The 25195-nt window shown below is 43.5% G+C and overlaps 1 protein-coding gene across 3 annotated transcripts in view; it reads right to left on the reverse strand.

Annotated features, from left to right (window-relative positions):
- Positions 1-25195, reverse strand: part of LOC126268335 (ras GTPase-activating-like protein IQGAP1) — a 345429-nt gene that overhangs the window by 300056 nt on the left and 20178 nt on the right. For 2 of the 3 annotated variants that reach the window (XM_049973901.1, XM_049973902.1), the window contains exons 3-4: positions 21230-21464; positions 2709-2853 (exon numbers count right to left, since the gene is read on the reverse strand). In XM_049973901.1, coding sequence (XP_049829858.1) covers positions 2709-2853; positions 21230-21464 — 380 coding nt within the window. The remainder of the gene's footprint in view (positions 1-2708; positions 2854-21229; positions 21465-25195) is intronic. The other variant, XM_049973903.1, reaches the window with a different exon arrangement.

A 25195-nucleotide genomic window follows, 5' to 3' on the forward strand; every position in this document is an offset into this window, starting at 1 on the left:
AATTACCAGGCTACGTGCATCACATGACACAGCTTTGTAACAATAACAAGCACACACGTTGATTAAATGCTGAGTGCAGAGAGAAAAGTTGTTACACAACTGCAGACTGCATCAGCAGACACCCCCTTCCCCCTCTCCCTCCCACCACTACCAGCATGGAAATGCATAACAATCTAATATGAAAGCAAAGGAGACCTCTCACATCACTCGTTCCCGTGGGTTAAGAGGCATGTCAGTGATCAGACGCCTAAACAGAAAATGACTTCATTTAATAAAATTTAAATTAGATGGACACCAATGTACATAACTCTATCTAAACAACAGACTGCCATTATGAACAATGTAGGATATACACTGAGGTGATAAAAGTCATGAGATACCTCCTAATATCACGTCCGACCTCCTTTCACATGTTTTAGCGCAGTAACTCTATGTGGCTTGGACTCAACAATTTGTGGACATCGTATCGAGGAATACTGAGTAATATTGCCTCAATAGCCATCCATAATTGTGAAAGCATTGCCAGTGCAGGTATTGTTCACGAACTGATCTTTCAAATGTGTCCCAAAAAAGTACAATGTGTGGTGACCTGGGTGGCCAAATCGTTAGCTGGAGCTGTCCGGAATGTTCTTCAAACCAGTCAAACAAATGGGGCCTATGGAGATGGCACATTGTCATCTATGAAAATTTCATTGTTGTTTTGGAACATTAAGTCCATGGATGGTTGTAACAGGTCTCCAGATAGCCAAACAACCTTTTCCAGTTGATGATCAATTCAGTTGGACCAGGTTCGATCAGAGGAAGCAGTCCAATCTCTCTAAACACAGCCCACACCATTATCGAGCCACCATCAGCTTGCACAGTGCCTTTGTTGACAAACTGGGTCTGTGGCTTCAAGTGGGTCTGCACCACACTTGAACCCCACCATCAGTTCTTACCAAATGAAATCAGGACTGATCTGACCATGCCAAAGTAATTTATTGCAACTTGATTGCTCTATGAGATAATTAAAAAAAAAACTCTGTACCAGCAACATATTCACTTCAATTAAACCAACACTTTAAAGTGAAAATAATTCTCTTCTAATGCTGACAATCCTCTTGCAGCAATTCTTACAAATGGTTCTACCAGTGATAGATGATCACTGAAGACTCATACTTTGATTAGGGCAAATATTAATAACAGGAATTAATGGATGTATTTATTTATGCACTAACTTTGTGCGATTCAATTGTATTCATTCAGGTTTTGAATGGTTCGTTTCAAGTAAAAACATTGAGCATAATGATGGAACATCTGCAAGAAGTGGAAGCCATACATACTGGACAGCAAGTCACCTGTACAGCATGCTTCTGCCCGTGCAGAGTGTGCCCCAGGGGTACCATTCATCAATAGTTTCAAGGCCTCCACAAACTTTGTATCAGTCAATGTTAAACACCAGAATTATATTATAATGAATTAACAATTCTGAAAGATTTTGTGTGAATCTTAGTTAGCTTAGTTGTTCACAGACCTTCAAAAAGTTGAAAACTTGCATGAGAAATACAAAATCTTTATGTGGTTAATGTAAGGAGATTAATGAATACTATTTGAGCAAATACACCTGATAATTATACTTAATGAACAACTTAGTGTTTCAAAGTTATTTTGGAAACTGTGAGGGTGTTTGATAAGGCTGATAAATCTCCATGAACAAATGGAACATTTTTGTTGCACCTTCATGGTTGGTAAGCTTGATTATTACAAGGATTATATACAGAATTTCAACAATGTACAGCATGCAGTTCATTATTGACAGCCATCTGAATTGGTCAGTGTGTCAACTGTGATTGAAAGCAGGGAAACTGAATTTCTTGCTATTATTAAATATTTTCATTTACATGGTTGGACCGCCACACAAATCAAAACAGAAATGGATTAATTTTACGCAGGCTCTGCACCATCATTGAAGGCCATTTACTTTTGGATTAATGAATTTAAACCTAATCAGACAAGCACTGAAGATGAAGTGTGCTCGAGGCATCCAACTGAGGTCACTACAAAGGAAACCATTGACAAAATTTATGATATAGTAATGCAAGACCATTGAACAAAAAATTGTGTAATTGTTGGTACTGTAGGCACCTCAACTGAGTTAATGCATAACATGTTGCCCAGAGATTTGGCTGTGCTGTGTGCAAGGTAGGTGCCGCAATTGCTCACAGACTACCGAAAGCACATCCAGTACAATATTTCAACACAATGTCTGTGGTCGATTAATTGTACCCCGTAAGACTTTTTGCACTGATCTGTGACTGTTGATGAAACCTGGACACATCATTACACACAAGAATCAAAATAGCAATTAAAAGAATAGACAATGACTGGTGAAAGAGCATCCATAGCAACATCTACAAATAATATTACAGTCCAACAATGGTTGGCCGCATTTAACAATGGACTGAAACTTTTGTAAGAACAAATATATGAACAAAAAATTAAGAACTAATCGCAACAGAACAACACACAAACTGATATAATTGAAAAAACAAAGAGAACACTCCTTTGGTTGTAACAAAAGAAAATGCTCCAATATGTTTTAGACTTACTAAGAAAACAATGGAGCAGGAGAAAATAGCTATGTTTAACAACCAGCAAAATGTGACACCTGTTACATAAAATAAAGTGTGTTTGGTTTCATTGGTATTCGGACTGAACACAGCACACACCTGTAAATTCTGCTTTCCCATATAGATCTTGCACAAGAGGTGCTTTCCCTGATTTAAAAAGGTGGGTACTGAGAGCATGCACACAGTAAATCACTCTTGGCATGTTCTTCTTATCATATATATCTGTAGTTTCAGGATGGAATGTCTGCAAAAATACAATGGATTAATGTAAAAGGTAAGCTATAATGTAAAATTAAGATATAATGTAAAATGCAAGATATTTCAAAAGAAAACACACAAAAAACACAACTAAAAAAAGTAATGAAAATGTCTGGCTTAAACAATGAAAAGAACAACAGTCATAATGACTATAAGTTTATAATTTTCTTTAGGTGGAGTAACGAAGTACATAAATACACTCCTGGAAATTGAAATAAGAACACCGTGAATTCATTGTCCCAGGAAGGGGAAACTTTATTGACACATTCCTGGGGTCAGATACATCACATGATCACACTGACAGAACCACAGGCACATAGACACAGGCAACAGAGCATGCACAATGTCGGCACTAGTACAGTGTATATCCACCTTTCGCAGCAATGCAGGCTGCTATTCTCCCATGGAGACAATCGTAGAGATGCTGGATGTAGTCCTGTGGAACGGCTTGCCATGCCATTTCCACCTGGCGCCTCAGATGGACCACCTTTCGTGCTGGACGTGCAGACCGCGTGAGACGACGCTTCATCCAGTTCCAAACATGCTCAATGGGGGACAGATCCGGAGATCCTGCTGGCCATGGTAGTTGACTTACACCTTCTAGAGCACGTTGGGTGGTACGGGATACATGGGGACGTGCATTGTCCTGTTGGAACAGCAAGTTCTCTTGCCGGTCTTGGAATGGTAGAACGATGGGTTCGATGACGATTTGGATGTACCGTGCACTATTCAGTGTCCCCTCGACGATCACCAGAGGTGTACGGCCAGTGTAGGAGATCGCTCCCCACACCATGATGCCGGGTGTTGGCCCTGTGTGACTCGGTCGTATGCAGTCCTGATTGTGGCGCTCACCTGCACGGCGCCAAACACACATACGACCATCATTGGCACCAAGGCAGAAGCGACTCTCATCGCTGAAGACGACACGTCTCCATTCGTCCCTCCATTCACGCCTGTCGCGACACCACTGGAGGCGGGCTGCACGATGGGGGACCGTAGCCCAGCTTCATGGAGACGGTTGCGAATGGTCCTCGCCGATACCCCAGGAGCAACAGTGTCCCTAATTTGCTGGGAAGTGACGGTGCGGTCCCCTACGGCACTGCGTAGGATCCTACGGTCTTGGCGTGCATCCGTGCGTCGCTGCGGTCCGGTTCCAGGTCGACGGGCACGTGCACCTTCCGCCGACCACTGGCGACAACATCGATGTACTGTGGAGACCTCACGCCCCACGTGTTGAGCAATTTGGCGGTACGTCCACCCGGCCTCCTGCATGCCCACTATACGCCCTCGCTCAAAGTCCGTCAACTGCACATACGGTTCACGTCCACGCTGTCGCGGCATGCTACCAGTGTTAAAGACTGCGATGGAGCTCCGTATGCCACGGCAAACTGGCTGACACTGACGGCGGCGGTGCACAAATGCTGGGCAGCTAGCGCCATTCGACGGCCAACACCGCGGTTCCTGGTGTGTCCGCTGTGCCGTGCGTGTGATCATTGCTTGTACAGCCCTCTCGCAATGTCCGGAGCAAGTATGGTGGGTCTGACACACCGGTGTCAATGTGTTCTTTTTTCCATTTCCAGGAGTGTACATCGCTGAAATATTTTACTCATCTTCAGTAACTGTAGTTGTATAAATCGAAATAATCAGCAACCAGTTACATAAAAGAAATTTAATTTATTAACTGATTTCGGACACTTGCATGCTTCTTCAGAAGGTTATAGGTATAACATTATTTGTGTATGTCAACAATAAGACACATACAGCAAAATGCTGTTGTCACGTGGTTCATAGTGCCTGTATACATCATTTCTGTGCAGGCCTATGAACCACATGACCATGGCATTTTGCAGTATGTATCTTCTTGTTGACACTTGCAAATAATGCAATAGGTACAACCTTCTAAATAAGGGCGCCAAGTGTCTGAAACCGGTTCCTTTATGCAACTGGTTGCTGTTTATTTCAATTTATGTAATTGAAGTAGTTAATGTTATGCTCGTAGAGGAAAAAAATTATTCATCAAGTTAGAAACATCTTTGTCTTTAAAAATGCTATGCACACCAATAAGTACATTGAAATAAGTGGAAACCAATCAAGTTTCCATTTGACAAAAAGATCATATTGTTCTAGTCTAAGGAAGTTTTAATTGAAGTAGTCTTTGAGATGTTTATCAATTAATGCAATGCAAAATGTGTTCAGAAGAGAGAACTCAACAGCAACACACACTATACAAATAATGTATTTCAAACACACTAGTTATCATGCATAGAAAGAAGCAAAAGGCGGCAAGTATGCCTAATGAGGGAGTGAACTTTACAAGACAGTGTGTTCTGTAGTACACAATGAAATATCCTTTTCAGGATGTGGGGTGCAGAGGACAGATGGATTGACTGACTGATGGAGAAAGAAAGAGAAAAAGAGAGAGATAGATAGGGCAGAAGATATTTAGAGGGCTTTGAGATGTAATGCTGTGAGAGGACAGGAAATAAAATGGATCAATTAAATAATAAACCAAGAATGTTGAAAGAAGCTTACGAGAGAAAATCTATTTACATGAATATCCTCCACAAAAGCAGCAATTGGCAGGGGCTGGGAGGGGGGGAATGCATAGTTTGAGATGTGTCTTCTGCATGATGCTATGTAATGGAAGACTGAAGGAAATATGGAATGGGAAGACAAGCACAACTGGTATTACTTGGCAAAACAAAACTGGTAACCAGGCCCTGGTGGCAGCATTGTCACGTTTACAACTGAATGCAGAGAGAGGTGGTACAAACTGCACACACTCTGGTCCTCTTGTAAGTGATGCACTGTGACATGCTACAAGTCTCTAAGTGCCACTGAGTGAAGTGTACATTTAGAATAAGAACAGAAACACAACATACAATTTTTCTCACATTAGTCAGTCATGAAGCTTTGCTAGCAGTATCCACAGAACTACCTTATTTTCAACAGCAGTGACTGTTGATTCATCATCTGCTATTTCAGTCATGGATTATAATGTCTCCTTTTTGTTCAAATCTTTGCTCGCTGATTTTATTTTATTTTCAGTTCTTCATTACAGTACGTCTCCTCTAGTAGCCATTCATTACATACCAAGGGCATTTCAAGTGTTCTGGTGTCACAAAGGGAAGTTGGTAGAGGAGAACAAAAGATACAGAAGTTGACTGCTTAGACTATTGATTAGCAGGTCTAATAATGCTGATTTCCTGGGTTCGATTCCCAGCATTCACTTCAATTATTATTGGGTTTTTTCCTCTTGGAGAGGTCTGAAAGGAAGTTACTCAACCATGTGAGGCTAACCAATATACTGCTTGAATACATAAGCAGCAAAACTGGTTTTCTAGTCACTGCACTAGAATTACTTCAAAAGGGTTGCACCAGGCAAGGTCAAACACAATGTTTGTTTATTAGCAGTAAAAGTGTCAGCCACGATTTTTTCAGTTACAGTGAGATGGTTGATGAATTACATTACAAGTCTTATTCTTTCAACAAAAATAATCAGTTTTTGAAAATACATATTATAATTGGATAGATATTAAATCCATTCACCAAGTGGAATTAAAAAACCTTTTGGAGCCAATGGTTCCTTCTTCTGGCAAAAGGGTTGAAGGGGAAGGAAGGAGGATGTAGGAAAAGCACTGTTGAGGTTTAGGACACGTGGAGTGTTTGGAAAAGTCACCCAGGACAGTTATGTCCCCCCTGACCAGGAATTCTGGGTGATTGTTCTGAACTCACCTAAATCACATTAGTCAATTTCCTACATCCCTCTACCTTCCCCTTCAATCCTTCACCAGAACAAGGAGCCATTCACTCTCAAAGTTTCTCAATACCTTTTTATACATATGTTTTCCTATCGCCGCATGGCGATTAAATTTATCTTTCCAATTACATTACATATTTTCAAAAATTGATTACTTTATTTGATATATTAGCCCATGTGGTCATCATTCTTTCTTATGTAAACCCCTTATGAGTCTTCGTTATCATCTGCATTGTTCAATTTGTCATCTGTTTTCAACCTTATACGGTAGTTCGCATATTGATGTCTGTACTGCCTATATTAACCAACAAATTTCCCATAGATTTTTTCTAATATTGATTACAATACACTTAAATATGCCTACAGTTATTTATGAATTCACTTATAACACTTTGTTTACAGTTCACTACATTGCAGAGCCTTCTCCCAATTGTCTTTTGCCAACTTATTTGTAAATTTGGCAGCAATTTTCATTCCCATCCTCCACTTATCTTGTGTCTATGCAATTCTTTCATGGTTTTGTGCGTTTGTCTTTTGCCAAACTGCACTGACTTTTACTGCATCTCCTGCATTCTTTATGTGCCGAACACAGTGGACTAAGTTTTCTCTGAGGACTTCCTCTTTCTGTTTGCTTTGTTTCTAAAATTTTGTCTTTTTCATGACTTGCTACTTTTTTGTTTCTCACAGTCCATTTTTCTGGCGAGAAATTCTCCTCCACTCATTACCTCTTGTTAACGATAGTATGTTCTCATGATTTTTCACACAAATTTTTCTGCTCTTTTCCTTGCTTTTTTCCCCTTTCTTCTCTTCCCCACCCTGCTTCTCAGTTTCTTTTGCCACTCACTCCATCTCTAACACTCCAGACCCTCCTCTCTTGCCAGGATGGATCCCATCACATACTAAATTCGATCCTTTCAGAAACATGCTTCTGCATGATCAAAACTAAGAGCCCACATTCTGTTTCTTGAAAGTTGCTTGTCCTTGGAAGTTACCTCCAAAGGCTTAACACTGAAATCCCTTTCTCTGGTTGTTCTCCATCTCTACAACCCATTTTCCAGTTTTAAATACAGCAATCTATTGCACTTACATGGCTAATCTGTGACCTATATGCCATATCTGCCAATTTCCACTGAACAAGACTTCTCTCCTATAAAATAGTGCAGTTATCTGCCCCCCATCTTTCCATGGATGCTATCATCAACCAAGAAAATTCAAACTGGAACAACAGGTCACACTTCCCTTCAAAAAGCTATAACTACTGTAGCATTTCCCTTTCTGTTCTCATCCAGCTCTCAAAACAATCACAACATCAACCACCATTCCCCTCGAACAAACCAAGGTTGGCCAACCTTCTTAACATCCCTCAGTCTTCATCCTTGCTTCCCAAAGTAGTGATAACTGACAATCATACGAACCAGCCAGAACAGCATAGTGTTCTCAACCTCTCATCAAACCCTCTCACTCTTCCTGAATTATCTGTATTATGCAAGGCTCTCACTTTCAGCCCTAATTCTGCACTTAATCATGCTGCTTTGGTGAAGGATCTACTTTCCTTCACACTAATTTAACTGGAAGTACCAAATTGCAACATAATCCCAAAACTTGCCAACAGCAAACCTGACATTGAACCTTCCCTTCAACAGTTCAGACCACGAAACCAACTTGATCCACCATCACTACTTTAAAATCATCCCTTATGTTGTGTACATAGTTCCGCACAGCCAGCGCGTACACAACTTGCCCACTAGAGCGCGCCCCACTAAGCACAAGAGCGAAGGCGCAGCACTCGTCCGTCTCTGCTCTACGAGATGGCGCTGTCATAGAGATGGACCAAATTCTGCTTCCGCCGATCCGCGTATTAAAATGTAATGCAGCCAATGAGATTGCTGCTAACGTAGAACCCTTTCTCCTCATGGATCACACTCGCGCAGTGATACCTAAACGCTCAAGGTATTATAACGAGTGTACAGACCTCCGATCACTCAGTCTGCATTTGTCTGTACCAGTCTACAGTCAAGTTACAGTCTACACCTAATACGATTATCACATTCTTGTACATAGCCATGAAGATAAATGAATAGACACTTTGTCAAGCATCAGAGATATGTGAGAATAACATTAACGAACCAAGACCAAGGGAACATCAGACTGTCAACTGTAAACAGTATCCAGAATCAAGTTACGTAATGTCTATGTTTATTTATTATTTTAATAAATGTGTGTGGAAATTAATCAAGTTCTGTTTAAAGTTGGTCACCGTCAATCTGCTACTCTAAGCGTGCAAGTGGCATTTCTATCTTCTGACCTAACGGCAGAAGATAAACACGCCACGATAAGACCACGAGACATATTGCTGACACTCAGCTAGTTTGTTAGAGCGACAAGTCAAATAATCCAATGGTGTGTGTACCGAAGGTCTTACAGTACACACACCACACCTTACAAGTCCTCCAAGTATTTCCAACATCCAACATTGTTTGACAGCCCTTCCTCAGGTCCCTACAACCTGTCCTCTGCAGGAACTCCAAGCTCTTTATTCCCTAAAACCTGATAACTCCAACATTATCCTCGCTGCAGGCATGGAATCTACCACTGTGTTACTTGACTGACAGAAGTATATAAATGAGGGTCTACACCAGCTGTATGACACATCAACATACAGCATCTGCCATCAAGAGCAAATCCCTGTAATACAAACTTATGTACAATCCATCCTGAGGCTAGTTGCCTGACACTGGAGTCGTGTGTGTGTGTGTGTGTGTGTGTGTGTGTGTGTGTGTGTGTGTGTGTGTGTGTGACATACCATCCTGGATTTTTCATTGTTTGATTTGGATACTGTTTTATTAACTTTTCCTTCAATGACTGTACAATCTATGTGAGTAACTCTGCCACTGCACTCTTGGTTATTTGCACCGATCCTACTAATGCACAAACAACACAAAGCTCAACAATTGGTCATCCCAACAACAGGAACATTGGGGCTAATAAAAGTGTGACAAAATGCAACATAAATTGGGGTGTTGTGTACTTTTCTTGAGCATTTATCACCAAATACTCAATAAGATTTTCAGCAATGAGACATTAGGTTGACACGCTACAGAGGAAGAAATTGAGACTATAAAAGTTCGGGTTAGTGACCTTACAATATGGTCCCCCAGCTGAGGAGTTGTCCCACTCTAGCACAATTAAAAAGAACTGTCCCACTTCAATTCAGTAATAGCAAACTTAGGCCACACCCTTTGAGCTAACTGTGGACCTCAGAGTGTAATCAGTTTGCCCATCGACACACTAGCAAAACATCTGCCAGCATTATTTCAATACAATCTCTGTGGTGCTACATGTTGCTATTCAAGGTAGCAATATGCCCCATTTTGTTTCTAGTGTGTCGATAGAAGATGGTCACGTAGAAACCTTAATTTATGGAGACAGTGGCAGAGGAAAGACTGTATACTGTACGTGCATTTTTTATTTATGTGCAGATACAAAGTGCAAATGTAAGCACAGCACAGCCACAAGACATGAAAGAGGGCGAGTGTTTTACTTGTGAGGAAGGAGCCATTTGCACTTTGACGTCACAACTTGGGGTGCCATGGACACTGAAGAAGAAGAAGAAGAAGTAGAAAAAGAAGAAGAAGAAGAAGTAGAAAAAGAAGAAGAAGAAGAAGTAGAAAAAGAAGAAGAAGAAGAAGTAGAAAAAGAAGAAGAAGAAGAAGTAGAAGTAGAAAAAGAAGAAGGAGGAGGAGGAGGAGGAGGAGGAGGAGGTCAGGATGACAATGGCTGTTGTTCTGAAAAGAAAAACAAAAAAGATTGTATGGAATTAACTAATTAATTGTTGACTTTGGGATATTAACAATCCGTCTGTCGATTTTCTTTATTAAGAGCTTAGATGTCAATGTTTAATAGATATGTTGAAAATGTTATGAGGACTGTTAAACAAACAAAAAAAAAAGATTTTGAAAATAAATGGTTGCATCATTTTGTAGCTAGTGGGTAGCAAATGTAACCTTCCATTATCATAACACTTTCCTGCAGATGGTGAAGAAGTCCAGTACAGCTGCAAGTGGCACTCCATACCACAACCACAACTTAAAGGAATAAAATGAGTGCAGAAAGAGAAAATTTACATGTAAATATAGTTACTAATATATGACTGAGATCACATTCATTGATCTAAGCCTTAAGCCTTAGTAGGGTGTTTACATTTCGAGCCATGCGGCTGCAGCTGTTAAAAAGCTCAGTACTGACAAAGTTATTTGCGCACTGTGTACAGTTATTAAATTTAAGTTTTCAACGGTGCTTGGTACTGTTTTTGGTGAAATAAAGACTTAATAAACCTTTGAAAACATTCACTCGCTGTATTTTTTTATAGTTTTCTGTGCGTTGAAGTGGTTTAGTAAATTTCGTGCTTTAGTTTTCAGCTGACATTTCTCATTGTTTCTAGTGAAATATTTCAGTAAAATTTTCATTCACTGTTTAAACTTTGTTGAGGGTTCCATTTTTTTTTTTTTTTAATTATGGGACTCGACTGCTGTGGTCATCAGTCCCCTGGAACTTAGGTTACTTAGGTTTAAGTAGTTCTAAGGACATCACACACATCCATGCCCGAGGCAGGATTCGAACCTGCGACCGTAGCAGTCGCACGGTTCCGGACTGCGTGCCTAAAACCGTGAGACCACCGCGGCCGCCTGAGGGTTCCATTGGCCAATTGAATTTTTGGTTTTAGCTACAAATTTTGTGACATTTTGTTGGTATTGGTACTCCCCCCATGAACCATGGACCTTGCCGTTGGTGGGGAGGCTTGCGTGCCTCAGCGATACAGATGGCCGTACCTTAGGTGCAACCACAACGGAGGGGTATCTGTTGAGAGGCCAGACAAACGTGTGGTTCCTGAAGAGGGGCAGCAGCCTTTTCAATAGTTGCAGGGGCAACAGTCTGGATGATTGACTGATCTGGCCTTGTAACATTAACCAAAACGGCCTTGCTGTGCTGGTACTGCGAATGGCCGAAAGCAAGGGGAAACTACAGCCGTAATCTTTCCCGAGGGCATGCAGCTTTACTGTATGATTAAATGATGATGTCGTCCTCTTGGGTAAAATATTCCGGAGGTAAAATAATCCCCCATTCGGATCTCCGGGCGGGGACTACCCAAGAGGACGTCGTTATCAGGAGAAAGAAAACTGGTGTTCTACGGATCGGAACGTGGAATGTCAGATCCCTTAATCGGGCAGGTAGGTTAGAAAATTTAAAAAGGGAAATGGATAGGTTAAAGTTAGATATAGTGGGAATTAGTGAAGTTCTGTGGCAGGAGGAACAAGACTTTTGGTCAGGTGAATACAGGGTTATAAATACAAAATCAAATAGGGGTAATGCAGGAGTAGGTTTAATAATGAATAAAAAAAATAGGAGTGCGGGTAAGCTACTACAAACAGCATAGTGAACGCATTATTGTGGCCAAGATAGACACAAAGCCCACGCCTACTACAGTAGTACAAGTTTATATGCCAACTAGCTCTGCAGATGATGAAGAAATTGAGGAAATCTATGATGAGATAAAAGAAATAATTCAGGTAGTGAAGGGAGACGAAAATTTAATAGTCATGGGTGACTGGAATTCGTCAGTAGGAAAAGGGAGGGAAGGAAACATAGTAGGTGAATATGGATTGGGGGGAAGAAATGAAAGAGGAAGCCGTCTGGTAGAATTTTGCACAGAGCATAACTTACTCATAGCTAATACTTGGTTCAAGAATCATAAAAGAAGATTGTATACATGGAAGAATCCTGGAGATACTAAAAGGTATCAGATTGATTATATAATGGTAAGACAGAGATTTAGGAATCAGGTTTTAAATTGTAAGACATTTCCAGGGGCAGATGTGGACTCTGACCACAATCTAATGGTTATGAACTGTAGATTAAAACTGAAGAAACTACAAAAAGGTGCTAATTTAAGGAGATGGGACCTGGATAAACTGAAAGAACCAGAGGTTGTAGAGAGTTTCAGGGAGAGTATAAGGGAAGAATTGACAGGAATGGAGGAAAGAAATACAGTAGACGAAGAATGGGTAGCTCTGAGGGATGAAGTAGTGAAGGCAGCAGAAGATAAAGTAGGTGAAAAGACGAGGGCTAATAGAAATCCGTGGGTAACAGAAGAAATATTGAATTTAATTGATGAAAGGAGAAAATATAAAAATGCAGTAAATGAAGCAGGCAAAAAGGAACACAAACGTCTCAAAAATGAGATCGACAGGAAGTGCAAAATGGCTAAGCAGGGATGGCTAGAGGACAAATGTAAAGATGTAGAGGCTTATCTCACTAGGGGTAAAATAGATACTGCCTTTGGAGAAAAGAGAACCACTTGCATGAATATCGAGAGCTCAGGAGGTAGATGAAAATGAATTGGGAGATATGATACTGCGTGAAGAGTTTGATAGAGCACTGAAAGACCTAAGTCGAAACAAGGCCCTGGGAGTAGACAACATTCCATTAGAACTACTGATGGCCTTGGGAGAGCCAGTCATGACAAAACTCTGCCATCTGGTGAGCAAGATTTATGAGACAGGCAAAATACCCTCAGACTTCAAGAAGAATATAATAATTCCAATCCCAAAGAAAGCAGGTGTTGACAGATGTGAAAATTACCGAACTATCAGTTTAATAAGTCACAGCTGCAAAATACTAACATGAATTCTTTAGACGAATGGAAAAACTGGTAGAAGCAGACCTTGCAGAAGATCAGTTTGGATTCTGCAGAAATGTTGGAACACGTGAGGCAACACTAACCTTACGACTTATCTTAGAAGAAAGATTAAGAAAAGGCAAACCTACGTTTCTAGCAGTTGTAGACTTAGAGAAAGCTTTTGACAATGTTGACTGGAATACTCTGTTTCAAATTCTAAAGGTGGCAGGGGAAAAATACAGGGAGCATAAGGCTATTTACAATTTGTACAGAAACCAGATGGCGGTCTTAAGAGTCGAGGGGCATGAAAGGGAAGCAGTGGTTGGGAAAGGAGTGAGACAGGGTTGTAGCCTGTCCCCGATGTTATTCAATCTGTATATTGAGCAAGCAGTAAAGGAAACAAAAGAAAAATTTGGAGTAGGTATTAAAATTCACGGAGAAGAAATAAAAACTTTTGAGGTTCGCCGATGACATTGTAATTCTGTCAGAGACAACAAAGGACTTGGAAGAGCAGTTGAACGGAATGGACAGTGTCTTAAAAGGAGGATATAAGATGAACATCAACAAAAGCAAAACGAGGATAATGGAATGTAGTCGAATTAAATCGGGTTATGCTGAGGGAATTAGATTAGGAAATGAGACACTTAAAGTAGTAAAGGAGTTTTGCTATTTAGGGAGTAAAATAACTGATGATGGTCGAAGTAGAGAGGATATAAAATGTAGACTGGCAATGGCAAGGAAAGCGTTTCTGAAGAAGAGAAATTTGTTAACATCGAGTACAGATTTAATGGTCAGGAAGTCGCTTCTGAAAGTATTTGTATGGAGTGTAGCCATGTATGGAAGTGAAACATGGACGATAAATAGTTTAGACAAGAAGAGAATAGAAGCTTTCGAAATGTGGTGCTACAGAAGAATACTGAAGATAAGGTGGATAGATCACGTAACTAATGAGGAGGTATTGAATAGAATTGGGGAGAAGAGGAGTTTGTGGCACAATTTGACAAAAAGAAGGGACCGGTTGGTAGGACATGTTTTGAGGCATCAAGGGATCACAAATTTAGCATTGGAGGGCAGTGTGGAGGGTAAAAATCGTAGAGGGATACCAAGAGATGATTACACTAAGCAGATTCAGAAGGATGTAGGTTGCAGCAAGTACTGAGAGATGAAGAAGCTTGCAGAGGATAGAGTAGCATGGAGAGCTGCATCAAACCAGTCTCAGGACTGAAGACCACAAGAAGAGATGGTTTAGTAGTATTAAGAAAAGGAGTTGCTATCTTAGTACAGAGAGAATTTTGAGACCACTATTGTTAGTTCTATAAACAGTTCTACCGGTGTAACTGAACTTAGGCAATGCAGACATTTAGGTTTTTTTTCCAGTAACTGTAAATTTTATCATGAATAACAAGTATGGGCTCTGTTGTAGGTTTGTGAGTGGTGGGTTACGGTGTGGGATTTGTTCAAAGTATTTTCATTGGGGGGAATTACGTGGGGAAGCAATTGGGCATTCTAGCGAGATCCTCTCCTGGGAATGCAGAATCTATAGTAGAAATAAGTTGATAGAATAACAGGAGCGTAAGATCTGTGCCCTTCAGGGGCAGTTACAATATTCAAAGAAGAAACTAGATAGGCTGAGGAGGGTAAAGGGTGCTGGGGAATGTAAACTGGCAGGTGGCATGAAGACAGTTAGGAGGAGGACGTAGTCAGACAGTTGTATTTTGCGTATATGCAGTAGATTTGACCAATGTCAGAGTTGAGTGGAGAGGAGCCTCTTGTAGCTGTTGGTGTAGGAAACATGCAGCAGTCCTCAACAGTTAGGAGGCCTATGTCAGTTGCAATGTCTAACAGAAAGAAGAAGGTTCTGTCGCTAGGTAGTTCACACAGTAGAGGTGTGGGCCAGCAGTTGCAGGAAGTGTTGAGGAGCGAGTCTCATGTCACCACCATTGTGAAGCCTAGTGCAGGGTTGGCTCATCATAGGGGAGTCATGTAGGAATTTTACGTAGGAAGATCATGAAGTAATAGTGGGTGGAGCAGGGAAAAGTTTTGATATGAACGGGGAATATTATGCAGGTGGTGGCCTGGTAAAGATAGCTGGTTGGTTGGTTGATTTGTGGGGGTTGAAGGGACCAGACTACAAGGGCCATCAGTCCCTTTTTCGACAACCAAACACACCCACACAGAAGAAAATGCAAGCAACGCAGATGACAAGGGACGACACGGAACAAGAAAGACATCGACAAAGATCACAAAGGAGGAATTAAAAAACACACAGAGTGTTACAGTGGTTGGCCAACCATGGTAACAAAAAAGGAAAAGCCAACCACCAAGGAGAAACTAAAATCCCCAACCTAAAACCGTAGGCCAAAGGCCAGACTCAATACAAAAAGAGACACAAACCCTCAGATCAAGTGATAAAAGCCTGCCATTGCAGCGTCATCTGTTTAAAGTGCAGGGAGCATATTGGGCAGTGCAAATGTCTGAGCGCAGTTAAAAGCGGACAGTACAACAAAATGTGGACCACTGTCAATGCAGAACCACAGCGACAGATAGGTGGGTCCTCCCAGCACAATAGATAACTGTGTGTCAGCCAGGTGTGGCCAATGTGTAGCCAGCAGAGTGCAATGGAGTCCTTGCAAGAGGCCCACAAGAGGAGTGCCACAAATCGGTAGTCTCCTTGATGACCGAAGTTTGTTGGGTGAAGGCAGGGTGTGCCATTCATCACTCCAGGAACCAAGGACCTTCTGCCACAAAACTGACTGGAGATCACACTCCAAAAGGCCAATCTCCAGTACTGATGCACTGACAGCCTGTTTGCCCAGCCCGTCAATCTGTTCTTTACCTGGGATGCTGACGTGACTCGGGGTCCACACAAAGACCATGGAGCGGCCGCAACGGGCAAGAGTATGGTGGGACTCCTAGATAGTCATCATCAGATGATCAGGGAGTCACTACAGATGACGAAGGACTCACCTGAGTAGGAGCAGATATCCTCTAGGGCGGGAGAGATGGCGACCAGCTCTGCAGTGAAAAAACTAAAGCCAGCCGACAACGAGTGTTGTTCAGAATGATCCACAAGAGTAATAGCATAACCAACTCAACCAGTAACCATCAAACCATCGATATAGACTACATCAGAGCCATGAAACATGGCAAGGATGGAAAGAAAGCAACAACGGAGGGCCTCGGGAAGGACTGAGTCCTTCAGGCCTTGTGCCAAACCCAGCCGAAGGCATGGGTGGGCCACACACCACAGGGGTATACATATATGGGCCCAGAAAAGAGGTGGGGCGATGCAAAAACTCAAGCCCAGAGAGAAGAGCCCGGACGCAAACCACAATCTTACACCCTGAACAGGGCCGCCGTTCTGGAAGATGGACGACCGAGTAGGATGCCCGGGTAAGCTACAAACATGTGCAGCGTAAGTGGCCAGTAGTCAGCTCCAGATCCGAAATGGAGGGACACCAGGCTCCACAAGTATGCTATTTACAGGGCTTGTGTGGAAAGCTCCACTTACAAGTTCGATCCCGCATTGAAGTATGGGGTCAAGCAACCACAATGTGGAAGGCGATGCCAAACTGTAAGCCAGGCTCCCATAATCGAGATGGGACTGAATCAACGCCTGATACAGTCGTAAATGGATAGACCGATCAGCGCCCCAGCTGGTGTGACAAGCAACAAAGAGTGTTCAGATGGCACCAGCACATTTGTTTAAGCTGCCAAATATAAGGGAGCGAAGTCAACCGGGCACCAAAAAGGAAGCCCAGAAACCGATGCATCTCCACCACGGCAAGAGGTTCACCATCAAGGTAAATCTGTGGCTCAGGGTGAACAGTGCAACACCAGCAGAAATGCATGACACAGGTCTTGGCAGCCGAGAACTGGAAGCCGTGTGTGACGGTCCAAGACTGCGCCCTGTAGCTGCCGTTCAACTACCGCAATGCCAGTGGAGCTATAGTATAGGCAAAAGTCATCAGCATACAAAGAAGCCAATATGGAGTTCCCACAGCTGCAGCTAGCCCATTGACAGCAACTATAAAGAGGCAGACACTCAAGACAGAGCCTTGCGGGACCCCATTCTCCTGGACTTGGAGGAGCTATGGAAGGGACCAACTTGCATGCGGAAGGAACAAAGCAACAGAAAATGTTGAATAAAAACTGGGAGCAGGCCCCGAAGACCCCACCCCTGAAGTGTGGTGAGGATGTGATGTCGCTATGTTGGATCGTATGCGATCCGCATGTCAAAAAAGACAGCAACCAAATCCTGATGGCAGGTGAATTCCGTATGGATGGCAGACTCCAGGCAGACCAGATTATCAGTGGCAGAGCGGCCCTTACGGAACCTACCCTGAGACGGATCCAGAAGGCCCCGAGACTCAAGTAGCCAACTCAACCTCCGGCTCCACATGCATTCAAGCAACTTGTACAGAACATTGATGACACTAATGCAGCGTTAGCTGTCCACCTCCAGTGGGTTCTTGCCAGGCTTCAACATTGGGATGATAATGCTTTCCCGCCACCGATACAGGAACTCACCCTCAACCCAGCTATGGTTGAAAAGGTCTAGTAGGTGTTGCTGGCAGTTCACCGAGAGGTGTTTGAGCATCTGATAGTGGATGCGATCTGGCCTGGGTGCCGTATCAGGGCAAGCGGCTCGGGTAATTTGGAATTCCCACTCACTGAATGGAGCATTGTATGATTTGGGATGGGACATATGGAATGAAAGGCTCCTAAGTTCCAACCGCTCTTTCAGGGAGCGGAAGGCCAGAGGGTAATTCATAGAAGCGGAACTCTGAGCATAATGCTCTGCTAAGAGTTCTGCAATCATTTCAAAGTCAGTACACACTGCTCCATTCACGGAAAGCCCAGGTAGGCCGATGGGGGTCCGATAGCCATTGAGTCACCTAATCTTGGCCCAAACCTGTGATAGAGAGGTACGGATGACAATGGTGGAGGCTCAATAGTGACAATGGAGGCGAACGAGTTCTAGTCAGCCTTATTCAAAGCCCATCTGGGGAGACACCCCGGTGAGTGATGCAGTGACAGAAAGATCGGAAAGTGGTCACTACTGTACAAGTCATCATGCACACTCCGATGGACAAACAGTAGAAGGCCAGGGCTGCAGACCAAAAGGTCGATGGCTGAGTACATGCCATGCGCCATACTGAAATGCGTGGAGGCACCATCATTTAAAAGAGAAAGGTCAAGTTGTGCCAACACTTGCTCAATTACAGTACCTTAGCCTGTTGCCACCAATAAACCCCACAAAGGGTTATGGGCTACAAGTCGCTCAGTAACAGAAAACATAGTAGCAATTGGGCTATCAGCGCAGCCAATATATGATGTGGGACATCACCATCCGGTGGAAGATAGATACTGCAGACGGTAGCAGCCTGTGACGTCCACACCCTAACAGCGACAGCCGCTAAAGGTGTTTGAAGAGGGACACACTGTGTGTAAAGAGAGTTGAGGACGTAGACGCAGACTCCACCGGGTACCCTTTCATAAGCTGCCCAATTCTTATAAAGACCTTGATAGCCACGGAGGGCGGGGATTCGCAACGCCGGAAACCAGGTTTCCTGGAGAGCAATGCAAAAGAAAGGGTGAAGGCTGAGAAGTTGACAGAGCTCAGCAAGGTAGTGGAAAAAACTGCTGCAACCAGAGTGACATTTCCCGCAGCCGAAATAGGCGTGAAGGTACCAAGGAGGCAGATTACGCTGCTGGGTCATCTACCACCACCGAAGGAGAGCCTGAATCGAGGACCTATTGGTCTGACGAGGAGGCGAGATTGAGGTAGTCTGTGGACCCCAAAATCTGCAAATCATTCTCAGGTGCAGAGCTGGTAGTAACAGGTGGCACAGAGGCAACCTGAATCTCTGATTTCATAGCCAGCTTCTTCTTCTTCTTCTTCTTCTTCTTCTTCTTCTTCCCCTCCTCCTCCCACTGCTTCTTAGGAGCAACCTGGGAGGGAGTCTCAGAAGGGGGACAGACGAAGAGCGGGAAGCTCTGCGATCTGCCACTCCCAGCACCTTGAGCCACTGACTGATGTCAGCTGTTGCGCTGCAGGATGCCTTAGAAGGTTGACTTCCAGGGGATCCTTTCAGTGGGCGAGAGGAGAAAGGGGGGGGGGGGGGGTGTCCAATATTCCCGTCAATTTGGGAAGTTGGTCTCCCAAAGGTGGTACCTTGGGAACACCAGAAGAAGCAGTGTCCCCCCATCACAGACACAGGAGAAGAGCCAGGGCGGCCCTGAGGGGCCCACTGGAGGGACAGCCATTGCCACCATGGGCAATGAAGCTGCAGTCACTGCATATGAGGTAGTCATCTCCACATGATGAAGCCATTCATATTTCCTCTTAGCATTCTGATAGGTGAGCCTGTCCAGGGTTTTCCTTTCCATGATTTGTTGCTTATTATGGAGAACAGGGCACTCAGGTGAGCAGGGGGAGTGGTGCTTCCCACAACTGACAAGTGGGAGGAGGCACACATATGTCACCCGGGTGCAGAGGAGGACCTCAATCCCTGCATGTAGTGCTGGAGGTACAGCGAGATGGCATGTGGCCAAACCTCCAGCACTTGAAGCACCACATAGGCTGAGGGACATATGGTTTCATGTCGCAACGATAAACCATCACCTCAATCTTTTCACGCAATGAGTCACCCTCAAAAGACAAGATGAAAGCACTGGTAGCAACCCTGTTTTTTTTTGGGTTCCCTATGCATGCACCGGACGAAGTGGACACCTCGTCGCTCTAATTTGGTGCTTAGCTCTTCATCCAACTGCAATCTACACACACTGATTGGTACTTGAAGAGCAATAACTTTCATCACACAAGAGACCTGCCTGAACACATTAGTAAACAGGGAAAATAATATTTTCAATGATGACCATCTACAGTCTGAATTTCAGCATTTGAGAAGTGTGTTCAAGAAAAATGGTTACAGGAAAGAAGAGACTGCAAAAGTTTCACGTGCCACTGATGAAAGGTATCTCTTGAATTGGTGGAAGAGGCCAAGATGGCTGCAATTCTTCCATACTGTGGAGCAGCAATAAGATAGGAGTGTGTTGCATAGACATGGACTGAGACCAGTCTCCCCTGTAACTGCAGTAACATTTATATAGGACAAACTATTCACAGTGTTGCTGAACTTTGTGCTGAGCACTCACAACATATTAAACAAAGGGAACTGGAGAAGTCAGCTACGGCTGTATATTGTCTAGAAAATGGACATAAGACAAGAATCTTCGCTCATGCTCCACCATACTGGGATTTTGTTATAAAGGAGACAGACAAAATTAAACAGCAACAACTTTAACAGAGAGCAGAGGCACATGCTTGGAGTGTCATTGGAGCAGGCTTTTGATATTAAGTGAAATCAAAGACAGATTACAGACACTTGTGGGGAGGCAAGAGGGCATTTTCAAATGTGGTACCACCACCTTGCACCATCTGATGTCACTCACTCCAGGGCCGGGTCAGTGTTGCTACAAGCAGCTCAACTTGCCTTTCACATGAGCATCACTTCTGCCCCTTTCTGGAAGCTTCCAGATGCTGTCACACCTATATATGTGGAACATTGGACCAGCTTCAGCAGGCAGTGATTTTAACTCCTGATGATGGTGGAGACGGCTATCAAAAGCTCAAATGTCCTATTTGAAGTGACACAGTTAGTAAACCAAGAGTATTTTATTGTAGAACCTGACTAATTAGATGTGTGTAATAATGAGTTATCGAAAATGCAAGGCACTAAAATTTTATCGAGACTTTAATATAGAATTCCAACAGTGTCCCCAAAGTGAGTGCAAGACATTTCATACCAAACTATATTTTGCGCATCTGATTCTATGCACAAAATATCAATTTCTCACCACAGTTACAGTGTGAAACTGGAACAATACATTATTTTATATACATATATCATAGATACTGACCTTTGGTAGTTCCAAAAATTCAAGGGATTTGAGCCAATAGTTAATATTGTCAGTATGGCGAAACTGCAATCCAGCTAATTTGTAACGCCTTTGTTCTGCATCATATATTTTGTTCTTGGGGACTACCTTTGGTGCTACAACATTACCCAACTTAGCTAAGTAAACTCCATTCCGTAAACCCTCCTCTAGCAATGTAGGTGATGGTAATGGCTCCTGCAACATAGCTTCCAGCCACCTAAAAAAAAAAGCAATAATGAAATCTAAATAACATTTTGTACTCCCTACATAAATTGTAACCATTTTTCATATATAAAATACTAGTTTGTAGGTTGACCTTTTTTGGGAATCAGGGGGCAAACAGCAATGTCATTGTCCGCATGATCTAAGGTGAAAGAAACTAAGGGAGGAACAACACAAACAGCTCAGTCTAATTGATGGGAAAGGAAAATAGTCTCACAAAGAGACAAAAGGAGTATCACAGCAGTGCAGGAAGAGTACAGAGTAAGATAGGGAGGGGGGGGGGGGGCAAAGGTGGTATGCATGATGAGGCATCACAGCCAACCCACCTCCATTCTCACACTATACCATGATCGCAACGCGATGGAGACAGCACCAAGGGAAGAAGACATAAGAAAAGGAGAAACTAAACCACACAAAAAACCGCACAAAATGTAGGGAAAAAGGGGGAATATTGCCAGCATGGAGGCAAGGCAGAAGGACTCACAGTCCAACACAAATACTGATCGAGAGACTCCAATTTCAGAATGAGAGGACAATCTACATTTGTGAAGGAAACTGAGAAGGGACATTACCAAACGAGGGTCGTCAACTAAGAGTAGAGTAGAGGGAAGAACACAATGTGGTGGAATTCCTCTTGATCTCGTGAAGTTTTTTTACACAGGGGGATGGGCCCCAAGAGTTGGCCCACAAATGAGCAAAAAGGAATTCGACATTAAACCACAAATCCAACCCTGGAGGGGTCACAGAGATGGGGGGGGGGGGGGGGGATGGAGGGAAGGGGGGAAGGGGTTAAGTGACTGAGGCCACTCCCCTCCCTAGCTCGACAATCGGCAAGCTAATTACCTGAGATCTGTGATACCCCCATCGCCAGGAACCCAAACAACATCAACTGAACAAGCGGCATGGTCTAGATCGGCGAGGTCACAGAAGGCACAGACCAAACAGCAGTGGGAAAAACATTGGGTGATATCACAAAACTCACTCATTGAGTCCTTATGTAACAAAATGCAGATGAGGGGGGACCATTTACTATAACAGAGTACGTTATAGGTGGCCATCAGTTCCACAGTAAATAGGCAAGAGATGGTTTTCCGTGCCAACAGAAGGTGTGAAGGTATATCCCACATGAGTGCGGATTTACCACCACTGCTGTAAAAAACAACAGCATCCCAAAATTCCTGTGAGAGCACGAGGAAGAAACAGGAGAACACCAAAGGAGCAATGGAAATTAGTCAACAGTGGGGTGTTTGGGAGAGAACTTGCAGAACAACACAAAGAGGGAAGACAGAAATCGTAACAGAGAGAGGCAAGGCGGAGCTCAACCAGTAAATACACCTGAGGGTGGGCAACGTGCTGAAACTGCGAAATTAACAGAACAGGAGGGGTGAGCAGAGAAAGAGTGGATAGCAATGGCAGAAGAAACCAGGAGCTGGGACCACCGAACCTAAAGGAGAGGGTGGGAGAAGGGTGGGATCTCACAGTCAACCAGAAGACTATTGACACAGGTAGTGCGAAAGGCACCAGTGGCCAAATGGATACCACAATGGTGTGCCAGGTCCACGAGAGAGAATGTGGAAAGGGCAGATGAGCCATAAACTTGACAACCACAGTGCAGACGGGACATAACTAAGGCCCAATGAAGTTGGAGAAGAGGCTGGGCAAGTAAGAAAGTTTACAGAAACAGCCAATCTTCAGATGATGGCTGTGGAGCAATCTAGTAAGCTTGCTGTCAAAAAAAGAAAACCCAAGAAATGAAACTAGAGGACCACAGTCAGGTGCTGCATGTTGAGGTAGAGCTCTGGATAAGGATGGACCATAGAATGGTGACAGAAATCCATCACCTGTAATTTAAGGCATTAGAACTGAAATCCTGTGAGAGTGTCCGCACGGAAGCACACCAGACGGCACTCTGGAGATGCCGCTCTGCAGAGGCCATTGAGTGGGAACTAGCCCAGCTACAGAAACTATCCTTATATGGAGCAGGAGTGACATACAAATCCATTAAGAGCGATGAGAAAAAGATGGACACTTAATATGGAGCCCTGTGGAACAAAATTCTGTGTCTGCGGAGAGCTGAGAATGTTGCCATCCCAAACTCTGAAGGACCAGTGGAACAGGAGCTGGTGAATAAAAATTGGGACGGAGCCCCACTCATGAGGTATAAGTATGATATGATGGCGCCAAGCCATGTCACTGGCCTTTCAAAGGTCAAAGAAAACTGCGTCAAGATGGCGGTTTTGAGAAAACGTCTGCCAAACTGCGGGTTCCAGTCAAAGCAGATGATAGATCGAAGACCGTCCCTCCCGAATACTGCATTGGTAATTAGACAAAAGGAACAGAGATTCAAGGACCCATCCAAGCCAATGAGCCACCATCCGTTCAAATAACCTGTAGGGGACGTTTGTAAGACTGATTGGCCAGTAACTATTGACGGACAATGGATTAAGACAGGAACCACAATACTGTCCCTCCATTGAGAGGGGAAAACACCTTGGAGCCAAATAAGGTTAAACACCTGGAGGAGATACTGTTGCTGTGGAGGACTGAGGTGTTGAAGCAATTGATTATGGATGCAGTCAGGGACAGGGACTGAATTGTGGGAGGAGAAGAGGGTCAGAAGAAGTTCCCATTCACTGAAAGGTTCATTGCAGAATTCCACCTGACAAGGCATAAAGCCCACAGTTTCCTGAGGAAGGCTGACACTGATGCCGTTGCAAAATGGGTCGCATGATATTCTGCAAGAACCGATGGATCTGTGCTGGTTGCCAACATAAGTTTTCTATCTTGGGCCTTGCCCGTACTGTTGGCAACCTCTCAGTGTACAGAGTGATGCCCACACCTGAGATTAAGGGACAGAAGAACATACGAAAGGACAGAAGAACATAGTGGGAAGACATAGCATTCCCACAAACCCACTTGCTCTGTTTGATTAAGCAACAGGCTCTGGTGCAAAGATGCTTAAAGGTAATAAGCAGAAGACAGGTGCTGCTTAAGGTATTGCAAGGTCAGATGGTGAACATGGATGGCTATGGATATTGCAATGGTACACCACGGGATCAGCACTCGGTGAAATGGGCCTGTCAAAGCTGTGTACGGCAATGCTGGTGGCGTGAATAAGTGTATCAGACATTCAGAGACAACTTCATAGGTAAAATCTCACAAACAAAGGGTAAATATGACGTGGGAGGTATATAGAGGCCAATTAGCATGACGATAAGCCCAGGAGGATAGCCCAGACATCGGGAGGTGGGAAGGGAATGAGAGAATCAACGGGAAATAGTCACTATTGCAGAAATAATCTCATGGTGACCAGTGTGATAAAGGGAGAAGGGGAGGGGACGTGAGTGAAAGACCTATGGCAGAGAAAGTATCGTTAAGTGGCACCAAAATGGGTAGAGGAGCCAGCACTAGGAAACTATAGATCGTGGTCGGCAAGAAACTGATTTATCAAGAGACTCCGACTAGATGAAAAAGCACTGTTCCACGACAGGTGATGTACATTAAAATCCCCAAGGAGAAGGAGGAAGGGAGGGGTAGCTTCGAAAGGAGGGAATTAGGGCAGGAAGTGTAAATGGCCTGTTAGGAGGGAGATAGAGATTGCAAACCATGACTGCAGACTCCAAGTGGACCCAGACACCAACCACTTCCAAACTTGTACAAAGGTAGATCCATGTACTAACAATGACTGTGTATGCACCAACATGCACCCCTCGAATGGTTTACCCA

This window comes from Schistocerca gregaria, chromosome 1 (assembly GCF_023897955.1).
Source record: "Schistocerca gregaria isolate iqSchGreg1 chromosome 1, iqSchGreg1.2, whole genome shotgun sequence".
In the NCBI taxonomy this organism is placed as follows: domain Eukaryota; kingdom Metazoa; phylum Arthropoda; class Insecta; order Orthoptera; family Acrididae; genus Schistocerca; species Schistocerca gregaria.